Below are 20,449 nucleotides of genomic sequence, written 5' to 3' on the forward strand. Positions count from 1 at the left end.
GACGAGTTTCTATCATAAACAACTTCTCTATCACATACGGGTAGAGGTAAGGTCAACAACAATAACAAACTCAGTGTATTCTCATAAATAGGGTCTGGGGAGGTTAGGGTGTACGCAGACCTTACCCCTATCTTATAAAGATAGAGAAGATGTTTCCGATAGATTCTCGGCTCAAGAAACAATGGAGATAAAACAACAAGTAGCAAACAATAGTAAAAATAATATATTAAAGTAACGGGCGCAAAAGACACAACATGTAATAATAAAGAACCATGAATAAGATAATACAAAAATAGTCCTAGTACTACCGGTAAGTCTAGGAGGAACACACTATTATCTGTCAACCTACAACCTTAATCCTCGACCTCCACGCCTTTCTATCGTGGGTCATATCCTTGGTGAGCTGGAGCAATGACATGCCCTGCATAACTACCTCTCCCAATACTTCTTAAGCCTACCCCTTCCCTTCCTCAGACCCGCAATGGACAACCTCTCACGCCTCCTGACCGGAGCATCTACGTATCTCCTCTTCACATATCCAAACCATCCCAGCCTCGACTTCCGCAACTTGTCCTCCACAGACCTAGTCCCTAATAGCTTCATTCCTGATCTTGTCATTCCTGGTATGACCACACATCCATCTCAACATCCTCATTTCAACTACTTTCATCTTCTAGACATGGGACTTCTTGATGGGCTAACACTCAGCCTCATACAACATAGCCGGTCTAATAACCACTCTGTAGAACTTGCTCTTAAGTCCAGGTGGCACATTCTTATCTCACAAAACCCCCGAGGCGAGCCTCCATCTCATCCACCCCGCTCTAATACGGTGCGTAACATCCTCATCAATCTCTCTGTTGCCTTGAATGATAGACCCAAGATACTTGAAACTATCTCTTTTTGGGACGACTTGAGTACCAATCTTTACTTTCACTTAGGGTTGTGCATAATTTGGTAAATACGAATTATCATACCGAAATCGAAAATTTTGGTATTTGGTTTAAGTTTTAAAAAAATGGTATTTGGTATTTTAAAATAAAATACCAAAATATCGATACTGTACCGAAATATATATTATATTACACAATATTTTCTAAGTTCATCAATTAACTCTAAGTGATCAAATTTATTCTTTTATGTACTGTTTTCTCTCTCTGGGTTGGTATTTGCTGGTTTTGGACAAAACTTTTGTCAACAAACGTCTTTAGCTTTGTATTTTCGAGTACTTTAATTAAGAATATTATTGTCTATGACTCTATGCGCTAGTTAGTATTCAAACCAAATAAACCGAAGTTACCGAACCGAATAAAGCGAAACCGAAAGGAAAAAAACCGAACCATACCGAATTTAATTAGGTATGGTATTTGTATATCATTTTAAGAAATCGAATACCGAAAATACCGTACCGAAATGTCTAATGCTGTACCATACCGACCGAAGAACACCCCTACTTCCACTCCTTCTTCACGCATGCTATCACTGTACTTGCACTCCAAGTACTCATGAGTTTTCGACCTACTCAACTCGAAACCCGTAGACTCCAGCGCCTGTCTCCAAACTTCCAACCTAGCGTTAACTCCATCGCGAATCTCATCAATCAGTACTATAGCATCTGCGAATAGTATACACCATGGCACCCCCCCTTGTATGTATTACGTCAGCACTCTAATGCTAAGGCAAACAAAAATGGACTAAGAGCCGATCCCTAATGCAGCCCATCTCCACTGGGAAATGATTCGAGTCTCCTCCTGTAGTCCTCACTCGATTCTTCGCTTTCTCGTACATGTCCTTAATTACCCTAATATATGTAACTGGAGTAGAGGTAAGGTCACACTGGTTATATTGTTGTTGTTGAAATCTCCGACTCATATGACATCCTTATTGCAGGCTGGAGTACTTTCCCTCTCCGAGAAAAAACCAAACAGGTGGCTCAATTAAAATTTGAGTGGAGGAAAGAAGGAAGAAGGGATTTTTTTTTTGGGTGGGGTGGGGTGAGGGTGGGGTTGGGGTGAGGGTGGGGGTGGAGTTTAAGTCTAACACTGTGATTGTAATCATCTTCTAAGAGAAAATGATCAAAATGGTCATTAGGGTATAGGGATGGGACCAACTTTAATAGCTTTCTCCATATTCTAACATGATTTTCTTTTGTTTCAGATAGAATCAGCTCAATGTACAGGCATGGGAAAATATATCAAAAAACTGCTTAGTTTAAAAGGGTTTAGTAGGTCATCAACTCAACCTGCTCAATTTAAAATCACTTATTTATTTGTTTATTTTGTTCCTAATTCATAGCCATACACTGAAATAAGCCTATATGATTGTCCTTTCCTTCTACTAAACTCTCTTGACGAATTGATTTGAGCTAGTAATAACTAATAAAGCTACCTATTTTACTTCTTTTCAAAATTTAGGCGGATTGTACAAATTACAGTACATATTAATATTCATATATACCCTAGTTAAAGTTTTTACTAAGAGGCTAAAAAAATAATGCTATAAAAAGTGGGCCAATGCAATATCTTATGGGCTATAAATACTTGCGAGGATTTCTTTTGGTATATCATTTCAGTTGCATGTCACCCTTAGATTTAATTTTTCCAGGAATATCACCCTCATTGGATTGCCAATATTCCTTCATCTTAACTAAAGGTTTTGGGTTCGAGTCTAGGGTATGAAGTCACAATTGTTAGGAAGCGCTTTACCTTTTAATGTGAAGTTTTCCAGCACAAATATTAATTTAATTGAGTTTTAATGTGCGTATTGATCGGGCAGAAAACAAAATAAAAAAGTAAATGGTGTGTCTTTGAGGATTTAATTGGGTTTTAACGTGGGTATTAAATATCGAGTAAAAAAAAGGAAAAAAGAGTAGATGGTGTGCCTTTCAAGTGGTAAAGAATACCTTCATTAATGCCAAATAAAATAATTAAACAAATTTGGACATCTCACCTAACTCATATAACGAGACAAACGGTGAGGAAATGCATGTGAAATTTCCTTAAAATTGTTTTATCATGGGTCATGTGGGCCGTGGCGGGGGTATCTTCAACTTAATTGTTTAGTTGCATTAGTGGATTCAAAATGCTTTTGAGTGATCATATTGACCATAATTGATGTGATTTGTCAAACTTCCACATGGATCAGATGCCACTATTACCTTGTATTTACATGTGAAAGATACGATATTATTCATTCAAAAAACATAAATAATTCGATCGTGATTGTTAGTACTGATTAAATTAATAATTACTGTTAAATAATTCAATTGAAATTGATTTTACTTCTCCTTCTCTAGCCTCACAAACAAAAAAAAAAAAAAAAAAAAGGGGAAAGAAATCAAGAAAGAAAATAACCCCTGCATTTTACTTTTAGTTAGGTAGGATTGGCTTAACACTCTTCTTCAAACTATATACTAAACAGTTCTTTCCCACTTAATTACTGTTTGACCAGAAGATAACGAAACCTTTTTTTATTAAACCAATTAATGAAGATGAAGAAATAAATTTCAGCCAAGCATAATAAAATTTAAATTGAAAGATGCAAGGGTTAAACAAGGTGAATAATACTTCTTAATATGTCGAAACCAAACGATTAAGCGTAAATATTGTAACTTCGAATGTAGAGCAATATTGCAATGGATGCTATTGACCAAGGTGAGAAATGATGTGTGGATTCCTGAACTGTAACAAGCAGAAGTTGTCTTTTTTGTATTCACTTTTTCGATCCCCTTTTACAAAGTCTTCTCCCTCTATTTATAAGGGACACTTCCCTCTTGAACCCTAAAAAGAATAACATAAAGAATATTCGAAAAGCATATTCCTATTGTCTCCTGTTGCGCCTACACTACTATAAATGTCGTGCATTTGCTAACGGTTGTCAGTCATCGCCCTCTACAATGACCAAAAGATGCTGCGTCGTAAGGGCCTCGTCCCCTGCCGTATTCGTCAGTGGTCGTGGTCGTCCAAATTTGGACCTATACAGTTAGTCCCTCTGCTTGTCGAGGTTGCAGCTTGGTGCGTCCTCGATAAGCGGACATCGCCCACACCTGCGGAGAAATTTGGCGTACAAGTCGTAATGGTTTGGCCAACAATGGAAGGTTAGCGTGCTCCACGATATCCTGTGTGGTGTGTCTCATTGGGAAATGACGTCACTTCCACGTGCATCATCATTATGCGCATTTTTGAGACAAAGGCTGATGGTTTGTCGCTTCGATTTTGGTGCCATTTTGCAGCCTTCCGCTTCGATTCTGGCGCTACCCAATCCTATAAATAGGTGGAGGGTTTGTTTCTTCGAAAACTCTTGGCCATTTCTTCTTTGGTTATTCCTTCTTATACCTTCAGCTTTTGCTCTAGCGATTTCTTTGCTTTCTCTCTTCCATTTGCCGTTCTTAGATTTTTCGGTTTTATCAACACATCTTCCGCCATAAATATGCCCAGAACACATCGATCACGTGAGTGAATTTTTGACGCCACCCCGCTATCCATGACGCTTCCTTTCGGTGGAGAGGACATGACGGTGGAGGAAGGGGATAATTTTCCCACCGTGGAAGAGTTACTGCCGAGACACCCTATGTCTCGAAGTGACTTTCTTAAAGAACCTACCCCTATTCCCGCTTCGGTAGTATCTAAAATTGAGCAGGCCCATATCGATGCCCTCCGCACTAAATACAACGTTCCCGCTCATATCGAGATGGTTCCAACGGGAAGGGACTTCGTGGAGGTTCGTAGATCGGGGTATTGTGCTTTTTATGAATACCCCTTTGTGATTGGTCATTCCTTCCCCCTTCTCCCGTTAGCAGAAGAATTCTGTCAATTTTATCAGGTTTGCCTGGCGCGGCTTTCTCCGTACACATACAAAATACTTATGGTGTTGACAAAATACGCAGAATTGGCGGAGTGCGAAGTTACCGTTCACCACCTCCTGCACTTGTTTTCTCCTAACTTTCATAGGGGCACTATGGTGCATATGAGGCACCGTGGAACCAAAGGGCTAGTGGTTGGAACTGACGACTGGGCGAGTCACAGATTTTGGCATAATTATTCTTTGTCAGAACTGAACACATTGCGTCGGACCCCACTAGATTCCCAGAGTGGTGGAATGAGAATCGTAGGTGTCGTAACTTATTTACTCTTTTCTTCCCCCCCTTTTATGCCCAACTTAGTGTTTATTTGTGGCTCTCTTTTGCAGCTATGGGGAGTCCACCCCGCCCCATCGTCAGTATAAAGGATTGGGTAGCCCGTTTGCTGCTTCATGCAATGGAGACTCGGGACTAGCCCGCTTTTTTGAAATGCTTTGGGCCGAAGGTCTCATCCGGTAAGTATCTTTCTTTGTACCACTCTTTGGCTGTTTGCTATTGTCTATTGATACGGATCTTTGTGATGACAGGTCGAGGAGCTTCTAGGCGGAGGGCCCCTGTCCCTGCATTTCTCCAGGCTGTCGCCTCCGCAGGAATGCAATTCACTTTGGATGAGTCCGTCCGAGAGGGTCATACTTAGCTGGTACAGGTAAGAGACTCCTCCCGGGATATGGTTGTGAGGGAAGAGATTTCTTCTTTACCGGTCCATCACCTCGTGGATGAGTCCTCTAATAGGGACGAATCTTCGTTAAAAAAAAAGAAGAGGGTGGAGCTCGGGAAAGGCGTGGCCGTTGATACTGGTAAGAGTGGGACGAGTGCATCGGAGACGGCACTGGTGCCTGCGTTTATGGCCGATGTCATCTTGGCGGGGATGTTTGCCCAAATAGAAGGGGTTTACCAAGGAGGGGGTCTGTGCGCTCCACTGAGGGTAGCGCATCATCTACTATCGGAGGGGGCTTACACGCCGAGGGTGACGACTCCGACTCGGATATCGACCCAGGGGGATGTACATGAATTTTTGTAGCGTCATACTCATGTAGAGCTTAGAATGGAGGGTTCTGATCGACACATAATCGTTCCTAGAGACTACGACTTGTTGTCGAACTGTGATCATGTGGCATCTGTTTTTGCCCCTTTATGTGCTGCTCCTGAGAGCGAGGCACTTAGATCGATGAGTGATGCAGAGTTGTCACGGAGCGTTTCCGGCATGGCTCTTCGGGTGAGCTCCTTTCTTTTCTTTTCGTCGTTGGATCTGTTTTACTATTCTTGGCCCATCTCTTTATTTTAACTTGGTTTTTCATATTAGACCCTTATCATGGAGATAGAGCGTGAGCGTCGGGAAAGGAGAAGGATGACCATCTATGGGAAGATATCCTCTAAGTATCAAGAATATCGCACCATGCATCGTGTGATGGCCGACATTTTTACTCAGGATCGCGAATTTCAGCTGTTCCACGATGGGCTTAAGCAGAGGGAGGATCAGTTGGTGAGTAAGGTCGAGGAATTGAAAGAGCAAGACGAGGACATTATGAAGGCCATCGCCCGTTGTAGTGAGCTTGAGGCAGCCCTTAAAGTCAGGGAAGATGAGCTTGAGCTAAATAAGGGAGTGGTGGCCGAAAATGCCGACCTCCAGGAAAAGGTGGCCAGTTTAACCGCCGAACTGAACACGAAGGCAGCGGAGGTCGTTAACCTTAAGAGTGAATTGAGCGCAACTGCTGATAGTCTGGACCATTCCGAAAGGGATAGGACAACTGCCGTATCGGAGGCAGCGACTTTAGAAGATGCCCTCGCCCTCTGTGTTTGCAAGTTGGAGCGGGCCAAGGAGTCGGAGGCGTCTACGCTTAAGGTAGCAAGACTTGAGGGGCGTATTTAAGGTTTGGAGGCGGAGTTTTCCGCATTAAATGAGCAGGTGGCTTCTTTGAAAATGGAGGACGTGCATCGTCAATTGCATCCTTCTACATCCTATGCTTCGGCTGATCCAGCCATGCCTCACCATTTGTATGACTGTGGGTTCACGCTGAGGCCCGGCTTGATGTGTACAAGGCTCTTTATGCTGATAGAAGGGCGTCCGAGATGGAGCTTCAGGATGTGCGTGTGAAGGCCCGTGCAGCTCGTAAGGCATGTGGGTATGACCCCATCACGCCTGGCGGGGATGATATTAGTTCTGGTGATGCGGACAAACTTTCCTCCGATTCTTGGTACGAGGAGGTGTATGCCACAGAGAATGATGTGGCGTAGTTTTTGGTTGTATTTATTTTTGCTTTGCCATTTTTGCGAGGGCATCTCTAAGCCCTTTGTAAAAATAAATATTTGTAATATATTTGCTGTAATGAAAATTGTTTTGGTCGTGTACCTCTGAGTTGTTGTTCCTTTTCTCTGGTTTGTTTGACGATGACTTTTGCCGCAGTCAAGTTACTCTGAATCTTTGTTGAAATGTTAAACCCGTTGGGTTGTGAGTTTGGTTGAACTCTTTTCGTTAGCAACGGCTTTGGTCGTAGGGATATTACTTTCGAGCTGGTGCCGAAGTAGTATCCCGTTGTGGTTTGAATGAAGTCGAACTCTTCTTTTTGATGATGTCCTTAGCCATTGGGATGTTACTTTCGAGCTGGTGCCAAAGTAGTATCCCGTCGTGGTTCAAATGAAGTCGAACTATTTTCTTTGATGGCCTTGGCCATTGGGATGTTACTTTCGGTCTGGTGCGAAAGTAGTATTCTGTCGTGGTTCGAATGAAGTCGAACTCTTCTTTTTGATAATGGCCTTAGCCATTAGGATGTTACTTTCGAGCTGGTGCCGAAGTAGTATCGCATCGTGGTTCGAATCAAGTCGAACTCTTTTCTTTGATGGCCTTGGCCATTGGGATGTTACTTTCGAGCTAGTGCCGAAGTAGTGTCCCGTCGTGGTTCGAATGAAGTCGAACTCTTCTTTCTGATGATGGCCTTAGCCCCTGGGATATTACTTTCGAGCTGGTACCGAAGTAGTATCCCGTTGTGGTTTGAATGAAGTCGAACTCTTTTATTTGATGGTCTTGGCCATTGGGATGTTACTTTCGAGCTGGTGCCGAAGTAGTATCCCGTTGTGGTTCGAATGAAGTCGAACTCTTCTTTTTTATGGCCTTGGCCATTGGGATGTTACTTTCGAGCTGGTGCCGAAGTAGTATCCCGTCGTAAGAATGGCATTCTATTTTATTTGTTGGAGTGTCATAGATGCCGATTTTATTCTTACATTGGAGATGTGTGTTGATTTCGTGTACATAATGGAGTGATTTTATTCATATGTCGGAGATACTTGTCGACTTCGCTCGTATAATGGCGGTACATGTTGGTTTCGTACATATAATGGAGATTCTTTATATCTAGTCCCTTCATTGCTCGACCTGGAGATGTTATCGGTAGGCGGGTCAATGAACAATACTTCGAATCTCGAGACTTCCCCCTCGCCGCCTTATTAAAAACCTCCCCGATAAAACCCGATTGGGACAAAACCCGGGCGAGGGAAAAAGAGTACGACTTGGGCGGCATCTCTTTTCAGAAATGGAAGTACTTGAGGTGGGCGGCATTCCAGTTATTTTGTTGTAGTTTTCCTTCCATTGTTTCTAATTGTAACGCTCATTTGCTTGCTGCTACTGTGATTTTATATGGACCGTTCCAGTTTGTTCCCAATTTCCCTTCATTCGGGTTTTTCGCTGCTTGCATTTTGGCTTTTAGCACGTAGTCCCCGACTCTAAGTGGTCGTACTTTGGACTTCTTGTTATAGTACCTTTCTACTTGTTGTTTTTGGGCCACCATCCTTATGTGTTCCATATCCATTCGTTCTTCGACCTCATCCAGGTCTAGAAATCTGTTTTCGTCGTTGCTTGATCCACTCTCATTGGAGTATCTCAGCTAGGTTCCCCAACCTCAACGGGTATGACTGCGTCAGTGCCGTAGACTAGTGAATACGGCATCTCACCCGTGCTGGTTTTCGGCGTTGTGCGATAGGCCCATAGCACCTGTGGTAGCAGTTCCGGCCATAGCCCTTTGGCGTACTCAAGCTTTTTCTTTAATATGTTCAATATTGTTTTATTAGAGGATTCCGCTTGACCGTTGCCGGTGGGATGATATGGCGAGAGTATCCGCTTGATGTGCCATTTTTCGAAGAACTCGGTCGTCTTTTTCCCGATGAACTGGGGTCCGTTGTCGCAACTGATTTCTTTGGGGATGCCGAAGCGGCATATGATGTTTTTCTAGATGAACGCGATGACTTCTTGTTCGCGTATTTGAGTGAACGCACCTGCTTCTACCCATTTGGAAAACTAGTCAGTTAAAACCAAAAGGAAGTGTATCTTACCTCGCCTTGCTGGGAGGGGCCGACGATATCCATCCCCAATTTTATAAACGGCCATAGAGAAGTGACAGAATGCAGGAGTTCCCTCGCCTGGTGTATCATAGGGGCGTATTTCTAGCATTGCTCACATTTCTTGACGTACTCCGCGACCTCTTTTTTCATAGTGGGCCAGTAGTATCCAGCATGAATAAGACACTGCAGTGGCCTTTGTGTACCTCTTCGAGCACACGCCTTGTCGGATTTGGTCCAAGGCATTTGGCTAAAGGGCCACCGAACGTCCTTTTGTAAAGGTCGTGGTTTATGATGTTGTATCTGGCCGCTTGTATTTAGAGCTTTTTGGATTTTTTTTATCTTGTAGGAGTGTTCCCTCTTACAGATATGATATGATGTGATTACGCCAATCCCAAGTTAAATTTATAAAATGTAACTCGACTTGGTCTATTGACGAGTGGAGGAGGGTGACCACGTTCTCCTTGGTGATGTTTTTAGTTGTTGCTGCTAGCTTGGCGAGACCGTCTGCTTCGATGTTTTGTGCTCGATGTATTTGGTCGAGTCGGCATTCGTCGAATTCTGGCAGCAACTTGTGGATTTTGGTCTAGTATTTCTGCAACCTCTGCTCCTTAACCTGGAAAGTCCCAGTAACTTAGTTCACAATAAGTTGAGAGTCGCAGCGGAGGATGACTCGCCGAGCACTATACTTGAGGGACAATTTGAGTCCAGTAATTACAGCATCAAACTCGGCCTCATTGTTAGTCATTTCAGGGCATCGTATAGGCTGGAGAATTACTTCGCCCGTTGGGACTTCGAGTACGAGTCCTAGTCCCGATCGCGACGCGTTGGATGCGCCGTCGGTGTAGAGGACCTAGAGGTCGAGTCGTTCAGGTGAAGCGCGAAGCGCTTCATGCTCGACTTCGGGCAATGTCTCCGCACTGAATTCGGCGAGCACTTGCGACTTTATTGCAGTTCGCGGTTGATATGTTATATCATGCTCGCTCAATTCTATGGCCCATTTGGCCAACCTACCCGATAATTGGGGTTTGTGCAGGTTGCTTCTGAGAGGAAAAGTTGTCACCACCTTTATGGGGTGGCACTGAATATATGGTCTAAGCTTTCGTAAAGCTACGACTAATGCTAGAGCCAGTTTTTCAAGGTGGAGATACCTAGTTTCGGCATCAATTAAGGTTTTGCTGATATAATAGATTGGAGATTGCGTACCTTTGTTTTTTCGGACTAGAACTGCACTTACCGCGACTTTGGATACAGCTAGGTAGACTAGGAGGCACTTGCCTGGATCTGCCTTGGCGAGTAAGGGTGGTGAAGACAGGTATGCTTTTAGTTTCCTTAGGGCGTCGACATATTCTGAATTCCACTAAAGTCCATTGTCTTTCTTTAATACATTAAATAATTTATGGCATCTATCCGATGATCGCGAGATGAACCTCAACAAGGCGGCTATCCATCCTGTCAATTTTTGTACCTGCTTTTTACTGGTCAATGTTTGGTTATTCCTTCAATGGCCTTAATCTGTTCTGGGTTGACTTCGATGCCTCTTTGTGATACCAGGAAACCGAGGAACTTACCCAAAGTTACGCCGAAGGCGTAATTTTCGGGGTTCATTTTCATGCGGTACCGTCTTAATATGTCGAAGGCTTCCTTCGGATGATCGATATGATCTTAATTCCTTTTCGACTTAACTAGCACGTCGTCGATGTAGACTTCCATTATTTTACCGAGTTGGTTTTTGAACATCTTGGTGACCAATCTCTGATACGTCGCCCCTGCATTCTTTAGTCCGAACGACATGACCTTATAGTAGTACGTTCTTTGGTGAGTGATGAAAGTGGTTTTCTCCTGGTCTTCCTCTTCCATGAGGATCTGTTTGTAACCCGAGTAGGCATCCAAGAAGCTTAGAAACTCATGTCCTGCTGTTGCGTTGATGAGCTGGTCGATGTGTGGCAGTGGAAAGGAATCTTTTGGGCATGCCTTGTTTAGGTCTGTGAAAGCTACACATATCTACCACTTCCCATTTTTTTTTCACCATGACCACATTGGCGACCCATTGAAGGTATTTTGACTCTCAGACGGAGCTATTTGCGAGCAACTTATCGACTTCTTCGCTGACAACTTCATTGATCGCGACATTGAACTTCCTTCTTATTTGCCGTACTGGCGGGTATAGGGGGTCGACATTTAGCTTGTGTGGCGATATCCTTTGGGATACCTGGCATATCTGCGTAGGAGAAGGCAAACAAATCGGCATGGTTAGTCAAGAATTTATGATACTTACCTGGTTTTGAGAGGTTATACCTGATATAGGCCTTTTTGTGCTATCGTTGCTGTCTAGTAGGATAGGGTCAAGATTTTCTATCGTTGACTCGGACGCTTCCACGATGTCGGGGTCCTTGATAACGTCTGTTCGTATGTAAAGTTTGGCTCCCGACATCGCTGATTGCTATGCTTCCGCGTTTTCCCCTTTGAGTTGCTGGGTGTGGGTGCAATCTTGGGCGATGCGATAGTATTCTTGTGCAGTGCGTTGCTCGCCTCCAATGCTGAATACTCCCCATGTGGTAGTAAACTTGATTACTTGATAGAGACTAGAAGGGACCGCTCGTATGGCATGTATCCACGGGCGCCCTATGATGGTGTTATAGGCTGTTTCTTGGTTTATGACGTGAAACGTGGTTTCCAGGGTGACTCATCCGGCCAGGACGAGTAGCACTATCTCTCCATAAGTCTGTTCGACTGCATTATTAAAACTTGTTAGCGTTATGCAGCGCGATATTATTTTGTCTTAAAGTCTCATCTGTATGAGGACTCGAGGATGGATAATACACACGCCGCTCCCGTCATCCACCATTATTCTTTTTACATCAGTATCTGCAATACGTAAAGTGATAAGAAGAGCATCATAGTGAGGGAAAGACAAACCATCGGCATCTGGCTTATCGAAGATGATACTGTCTTCGAGGTCATCATACCATTCATGGGTGATTGATCGTTTGAGTTTATGTGTGGTGGTGAACTTGACATGATTGATTGCTGCTCCATCGCCCCCGCCGATGATCATCTGTATAGTGCGAGCGGGAAAGGGCGGTTTTTGAGGTCTCTGGGGTTGTTCACGTCCGCGGGCGAAGTTAGCCCGTCCTCTATTTCTCAACAAATCTTTTAGGAGTCCTTGGCTCAGCATTCGCACTACCTCCTGCCGCAGTCCTATGCAATCTTCGGTTTTGTGACCCCTTTCTTGGTGAAATTCACAGAAAGCGTTTGACTTCCGAGTGATGGGATCTGACCTCATCTTTTGCGGCCATTGCACCTTTATACCGAGTTTCTCTAATGCGTACACCATTTCTGAAGGATAAATACAAAAATTGTAAGTAGGTAGGAGTGGAGGCATACCTTTCTCATGTCGATATGGTGTTGTGTGTCGAGAAGGGGCATCCATATGCCGCGGCGATGGTGGGGCAGACGTCCTGACATAAGGCTGATGCCTTTCTCGGCCGAGATGGGGCCCTGACTGATCTTTTCATCCATCGTTGCGATGATCTTTCCTTGCTTCAGTTTGAAATAATGTCAACCATTGGGTTGGACTGTTGAGGTCGTCCTCATCGGCTCGCACCTCAACGCAGTAGGCATTATGGATTTCTTCCCAAGAAGTTGGAGGGTATTTTATGGGCCTGCTTAGCAATTTTCTGGTCGCACTCGACCCGTTCCTGTTTAGTCCGCTCTGGAAGGCTGCTACTGCCATTCCCTCTGACACATTCGGTAGGCTCATTCTTACCCTGTTGAACCAAGATAGGAATTCCCTGAGTCCCTTGCCGTGCATCTGTCTTATGGAAAATATATCGTTTACCCTAGCTTCAGCCTTTTTGGCTCCTACATGGGCAGTGATAAATTTGTCTTCCATTTCCTCGAACGTTGCTATCGAGTGTGTCGGTAGTTGAGAGTACCAGGTCAAGGCTCCCCCTGTTAGGGTTTCGCCAAACTTTTTCAATAGCACCGATGATACCTGCTTTTTTGAAAGATCGTTACCTTTTACGGCTATGACGTAGTGGATGATATGATCTTCTGGATCGGTAGTACCATCATATATTTTTAGGTAGGGCGGTATTTTGAAGGTCTTTGGAATGGCGTAGGGGGCGCTTCTTCACTGTATGGTTGCTCGACGAATCGACCAACGTCGCGTTTTGGCAACAACTTTGGGGTGCCTAGTATTTTGTCAACCCTCTCTTGGTGTTCCTTCATTTGGTCACGGAGTGCCTTATTCTCAATTTCCATCTCCTCCATTTTCTTTAAAACGACTGCACGCGTGTCATTACCTGCGTCATTAGTGACATGAGTGTTACCTGTACGGGGGGCATCTTGCTCATCAGCGTTTATCGTGACATCTGCATGTGCAACATTCCTGTTGTTCCTTTGTGCAGGCTTATCAAGTATGGTGTTCAGAATACTTGTTAGCCATTCTTCCAGCAGTCTTCTTACTGCCGGTGGTGCCTCTCCTATTACAGATGTTGAGGCTTCCTTCTCGCGCGAAGCAATTACGTTTTCGTGCGGGGGAGGTGAAGCGTCTCCTCTGGGTGTGGTGTCCGGTATCTCGTTTTCGTTATCTTCCCTACTGTCTTCGTTGATGGTGTTCAGGAGGTTAGTTGTGACGCCTACTATTGCTTTTTGCCTTGCATCTCCTTTCCCTGCTATTGTTAGTTTGTACAAAGCTAGGAAGAGGTGATTATCCCTCTCAAGAGTCTAGATGAGACTAAAATCTTCGCTAAAGAAATCCCCACAGACGGCGCCAAATTATTTGACCAAAAGATACCGAAACCTTTTTGATTAAGCCAATTAGTGAAGATTAAGAAGTAAATCTCAGCCAAGCATAATAAATCTAGATTGAAAGATGCAAGAGATGAACAAGGTAGAGAAATATTGCAATGGATGCTATTGGCCAAGGTGAGAAATGATGCGTGGATTCTCGAACTGTAACAACCAAAAGTTGTCTTTTTTGTATTCACTTTTTCGATCACCTTTTACAAAGTCGTCTCCCTCTATTTATAAGGGACACTCCCCTCTTGAACTCTAAAAAGTATAACATAAAGAATATTTGAAAAACATATTCCTACTGTCTCCTATTGCGCCTATGCTATTACAAATGTCGTGCATTTACTAACCGCTGTGTTGTAAGGGCCTCGTCTCAAGCCATATTTGTCAGTGGCCGTGGTCGTCCAAATTTGAACCTATACAATTACCTCCATAAATTTCCAAATTTAACTTGAGGAGCTGGAGGTCTGGTACAACTTGGTTAATTTTAACTCGGTTTACCTTCCATTATTAAACACCACTTCTAGTGAATTCTGCTGGAAAATGTGTCTACGTTCTTGAGAAAAAAGAAAAAAAAAAAGAATATATAGTAGATAAATAAATAAACGTGTCCACGTGCTCCCAATTGGTTCAATCATGCACTCAGATGGTTTGGTATTTGCTTTCATTTACTGTTAGACAAGGCTTTCTCCTCTACCAGCGAAGAGGTTCCATCTGCAACTGAGGAGCTGCTTCTTCGTATTCCGTAAGGCAAGTATTTGCCGTCTTCCACATATTTTTCTTTCTTTTTGATTTGGGACTCCTCAATTTCTTGCTCCATCTTTTGCCACTATCTTTATTATTAGTCCTGTTCTTTAGCAGTTTGACTTTTTTCCAAAGAGTCCTATTTCAAGATTCTTGGGGCTAAGCTGTACTTTAGGTACTATAATCATTTTAATTAAGTGAACTTTAAGTTGTTACCTAATAAAGTGAACCTGTAATCTTTTGAGGTGGGGTTTTCTGGATTTGTTAAATCTGTAGGTCTTTCTGTTGCTCTGAATAATAGAAATCCTTGAGACCCATCTTGTAAAGTTTCAATCTTGGCTAGTATTTCAGCTGATTTTGGTGTTTGAGAAAGGTTGTGGGAACTTTCCTTTGTGGTTTCAACTTAAAATGGAACTCCCAAATTCTGAAAAAGAGGCCAATATGTATTACAGTAGCCATTACCTAGTATATGCTGTTCTACCGCTCTTGAAACTCTTATGTCTAACTGTTATTGGCCTAGTTCTTGCACATCCAAGATCCCAATTAGTTCCTAAAGCTACTTTTAAGCTACTTAGTAAGCTTGTCTTTGCACTCTTCTTGCCTTGCACTATCTTTATTCACCTTGGTGAGACTATTACTGTCCAGAATTTTGCGCGCTGGTGGTTTATACCAGTTAATGTACTTTTAAGTACTGCAATTGGTTGTCTATTGGGGTACTTGGTGGCGAAAATTTGCAGGCCACCTCCAGAGTATTTTAGGTTCACTATCATCGCGACTGCGTTTGGGAACACTGGCAATTTGCCTCTTGCCATTGTTGGATCAGTGTGTCATAGTGGTGACAATCCCTTTGGTCCAGATTGCTACACGACTGGTGTGTCCTATGTGTCGTTTGCCCAATGGGTGGCGGTGCTCCTCGTTTACACTCTTGTTTACCATATGATGGAGCCGCCGTTGGAGTACTTTGATGTTGTTGATGAGGGTGGCGAGATTCAGGAGCCATTACCTAGTAATGATCTTAGTAGGCCACTTCTTGTGGAAGCTGAGTGGCCTGGTATGGAAGATAGAGAAACCGAGCATTGCAAGACACCCTTTATTGCACGGGTTTTTAACAGTGTCTCAACCCTTTCATATAGTTCTATTCCGGACCCTGATAGTTTGGAGGAAGCGCCAGCACCAAGGAGTCCAAAATCTATTAGATGTTTAGCGGAGCCCCGGATGGTTAGAAGAATAAGAATTGTCGCTGAACAAACTCCAGTTCGCCATGTTCTCCAGCCTCCAACATTTGCTACATTGTTGGCTTTTGTTGTTGGAATGGTTCCACCCATTAAATCTGTTGTTTATGGTAACGATGCTCCTCTTTCATTCCTCACGGACAGTTTAGAAATACTCGCTCAAGCTATGGTGCCATCAGTTATGCTGATTCTAGGAGGAATGCTTGCTGAGGGTCCTAATGAATCTAGACTCGGGGTTCGAACCACTGTTGGCATAACCGTTGCTAGACTTTTGGTCCTTCCTTTGGTCGGTACAGGAGTGGTTTATTTTGCTGATCAAATGAACTTTTTAATCCCTAATGATCAGATGTACCGGTTCGTGCTTTTGTTGCAGTACACCACACCAAGTGCCATCCTGTTGGGAGCAGTTGCTAGCTTGAGAGGTTATGCAGTCAGAGAAGCTTCGGCAATGCTCTTCTGGCAACATGTGTTCGCTCTGTTCTCTCTTTCTATATACATTATTATCTACTTCAAGATTCTGCTTTCGTATGTCTGAGGTTTGTTTGAACGATCCATGTGCACTATTCATCTCAAGTTTAGCGTTTCTATGTAATAAGCGATGTGGCATAGACGTGGGCATTTCAATGTTTCTACTTGTTTCAGTGCATTACTTAATCGATTAGTTACTAAACTTCCCTTAGTTCTCCTAGTTCTGGTGTACTTGATTACCTATGTCCACAAACAGTATGTAAACAAACTACTCATATGTAGTGTTTACCTTACCTTCTCTAAGTTTTGTTTGAAGCATTATGTATGGATCGGAGTACCATATCTCTTGTCACGTAGTGATTTCCTTATTTGCTTGGAAATGCTACGCGAGAGAAAGCAGTGACATCTTTTGTGAAGCATGTATCCAATTCTGGAGTGGAAACTCTATGCTAGCCTCATATCATATGGTTTTACGCCATTCATAAAAGAGATCTATGTTTACGCCATTCAGTTCATAAAAGTGGTTGTGACTAATGGGAATTGAACAAGCAACCTAGCAAAGATAGTGAACCCCTGACCACTAGTCTATGCTTTGGACTATGTCACAGGGATTCAAATATTATATATAGAGGTACAAATTGATTTTTACTTTATATATACAGTGTAATTTTTTTGGTGGACCCCTTCTGCCCCCTTAGTCCGCCCCTGATTGCAGGCTATTTACTTTATTTCTATATTACCAAATTAGGTTTATTTTAGAGAGTTACATGTTATGGGTTATTTTTACTAAAATAGTTAATTCAATGTTAGTCATAAGTTAAACTGTCTGAGTTAGGCCAAGTTCCACAATATGCTCCCTCTTGGGAGCTTACTTTTGGAGGATGGAGCTGACGCTGATTGTATTTTGTGGATTCAATCTACTACTGAATTGACAAGCATAACGGACGAAAAAATGAAGTACCAAGAAGTACCAACGTGCTGTCTCAATTCCCAAAGACAAATTATGTGGAAATTGAAAATGTAATCATCAAACATGCTCAAAGTAAGCACATGACGATATCACAACTTTTTCAGAAACATGCAAAAGTGGTTGTAAAGTAATGATAATGGAAGGTAATACTTAGAGTCCGGAACTGAACGTGGTTCTTTTGGACTCAAACAATCAAAACGTGTGAAAAAAATATTGGGATTATAATATGTATAGTGCAGTATTTTACTGCGCTATACTTTAACAGTCGTTTGTCCGTTAAGATATATCGCGGTAAAATATCGACCTTTATTTAAACTTAAATGGGCGGGAAGGTATAGCGCCCATATATACCGCGCTAATATATGGGCGCTATACCTAGATAAATAAATTGTCCATTTTTACCAAAAACTCGGGTGGAGCCCATCGATCCCACAAAAAAATATAGATTCTCGGTCCCACATCGTATCTAAGGCGTTATCTCGTAGTGGGTTGTTTGTTTCGGCTCCAAATAATCTTCAACTTTCCAAAAAATTAAAATTGAGGTATTCCGACTTATTTTTTGTTAAAATTTATGTATAAAAAATGCCTATTAATTGATTTTACTGTGTTCTATGTTATTTCGTGATTGTTTTGCGATTTAATTAATTTGTTATTTTATGGGATTATATTATTAGTGTGATAAAAAATTAATAAAATAGGGAAATTATTATTAGTTGTTAAGAAAATGTTAATTAGTTAATTTTTACTTTGGTATATATTTTTTCGTGATTGAATAGTGAATAAATTAATTTATTATTTTGATCAGGTTTAGATTAGTTATTTGCTAAAAGATTAGTAAAATAGATAAATTGTTATTTTAGGAATAATTAATCTTATTTAGATGTTTATTGTACATATATGAATATGTGACTTTAGTTCCCTGTAGTGGTGGTATGTTGATTTTAATGTAGTGCTTGTATTTATAATGTAGTGCCTTTTAGTGTAGTATTTTTGTAGCTATTGAAATTAATCATTTAATTATATGTTAAACCCAAAAATATCTGAAAAAAGTTGATAGTTCAAACACAATCTCTCTTGAATTCTAGTCAACAAACGTAAGAAAATAACATTAGAAACCAACAATATTTGTCAAACTAAGTATTTTTATATGAATATTTAATAATTAAATCTTGTATAGTTATGAAAATTAATTATTTAATTTTATTATAGTCAAAAATAGGTGAGTAACAAACAAACATATAAAATAATAAACTAACATATAAAATAATAAACTAAGATATAAAATAATAAAATAACATATAAAATATAAAATTATAATATAGAAAATGTATCAACCTAATTAACAATATAGTAAAAATATCAAATAAATTTTAATATTAAAGATATTGCAATATATTTAAAAATATTAAGCAATGAAAAAGAAAAATACTTTAATTAATATTATTCAATTTACAATAGTCGTCATGGAGGTTCCGCCTGCGCATCCCAGACTTGTATCGCTAGAGCTACTGTTGCTACAGGCTGAGCATAGGTCTTCGTACATATGGGAGGAGGGGTAGTGTTTGGCCCAGACATTCCACGCTAGACGAGTAGATGATATGTGGGATTTTCTTAGGGCCCACCCACTCCATCCCCGTATAGTTAGGCGCCTTCGGGATACAGGTTTTTATAGGATCATAGAGATTGACCGGTTGTAGTTGGACTGGTCGTTGATCACGCCTTCAGGGTACACATCCTCATACCAGGCGTCCTCCTCAATCTGATCCACATCTGCGTCCCCCTCATCGTCACCTGCCTCCGGTATAGCAGGATCATAACCGCAAGCGATTCGAGCTTCACGGGCCTTAACACGAGCATCTTCAAAGGCGTACCCAAGAACGTATCTCGGCGCATACAAATCTCGAAACACGTCCAATTGGGCCTCAGCGTGAATCCATTCCTCGTACAGGTCCCGGGGAATATTCGAGAAATCCGAAGTATGGGAAGATGACGGTTGTGCAAGCATTTGAGCCTTCTCGGCCTTTAAGGCGGCCACCTAGTCCTAAAGGAGAGAGTTGTCTTTCTCCAACTCCCCAATCCTTTCATCAAGCCGCTCTTGTTTGAGCCTAGCCATCTCCAAGTCATATTCTCGCAAAGAGCGAAGAATACGGATCACTACCTCCAAAGCTTCCGCCTTCCTCAAAGCCTCCGACCAAGCAAACTCTGCTTTCTCAAGGTCCTCTGCCTTCTTGGCGACCTCGCCACTTAGAGCATCTGCTTTGAGTTACCAGTCCTCGAGTTGTGCATGCAGAGAAACCACCTGGGCTTGAAGGTCGCCGCACTGGGCTTCGACCCCCCTACTAACCTCGAGCTCTTCCTTCTTATTTCTTAGCGTCCCCTCAAGGACGCTTCACTTTTCGATGACCCTCACCAGCTCGTCATCCTTCTCCTTCAATTCCACCCGAAGAGCCTGCAGATTGTCGCTCTCACTAAATTGCCTACAAATTTTGCGGTACTTTCCACGTTACTCACGGTATTTTCGCTTCAACTTCGTAAAAATAACCTTACGCCTCTCTTCTCTTCGGTCACTTCAATCTCCAAAATCACGGTCTGAAAAAGAAAGAAAAATAAAATAGAGAGTAAGAATGAAGCCTAAATATTGAACGTGACAAACAAAAACGAAAAAAAGTCGAAAAGCTTACACTGAGAGTGAGGCCGACTATGCTCTTTGATAAGGTAACATCATCCAGTTCTTGAAGGGTTTTACCCTCTACGTCAGAGCAAAGAGGACCAAGGGAAGGAACCACGTTTTCCGTATTTATTAATAAATCTCGATCCATGGGGATTGCAATGGTCCGTGTGGACCCTTTCAGTCTCACCTTGAGCTGGGTAAATCCTCCCCCCATCATCCTCATCTCATCGACGTCGAGATCATAACTCGTCTTGTAGCCATCCTCGGCAACGCCTTTACCTTTCCCGCTAGTCGGCAAAGAAGGACCATCAGCCGGTCGTGAGGTTGATGGCTCATCTTACCACAAAGTATCAAAAACCCTTGTAGATGGCCCTTCA

At 42.3% G+C, this 20,449-nt stretch overlaps 1 protein-coding gene across 1 annotated transcript; it reads left to right on the forward strand.

The window, feature by feature from the left end:
- The first annotated feature begins 14,554 nt into the window (after positions 1 to 14,554).
- LOC107780868 (protein PIN-LIKES 2-like) lies at positions 14,555 to 16,734 on the forward strand. Its single transcript, XM_016601472.2, has one exon. The coding sequence runs from the start codon at positions 15,140 to 15,142 to the stop codon at positions 16,496 to 16,498; it is 1,359 nt and encodes a 452-aa protein (XP_016456958.1). The 5' UTR covers positions 14,555 to 15,139; the 3' UTR covers positions 16,499 to 16,734.
- Positions 16,735 to 20,449: the final 3,715 nt, after the last annotated feature.

This window comes from Nicotiana tabacum, chromosome 3 (assembly GCF_000715075.1).
Source record: "Nicotiana tabacum cultivar K326 chromosome 3, ASM71507v2, whole genome shotgun sequence".
Taxonomy (NCBI): Eukaryota; Viridiplantae; Streptophyta; class Magnoliopsida; order Solanales; family Solanaceae; genus Nicotiana; species Nicotiana tabacum.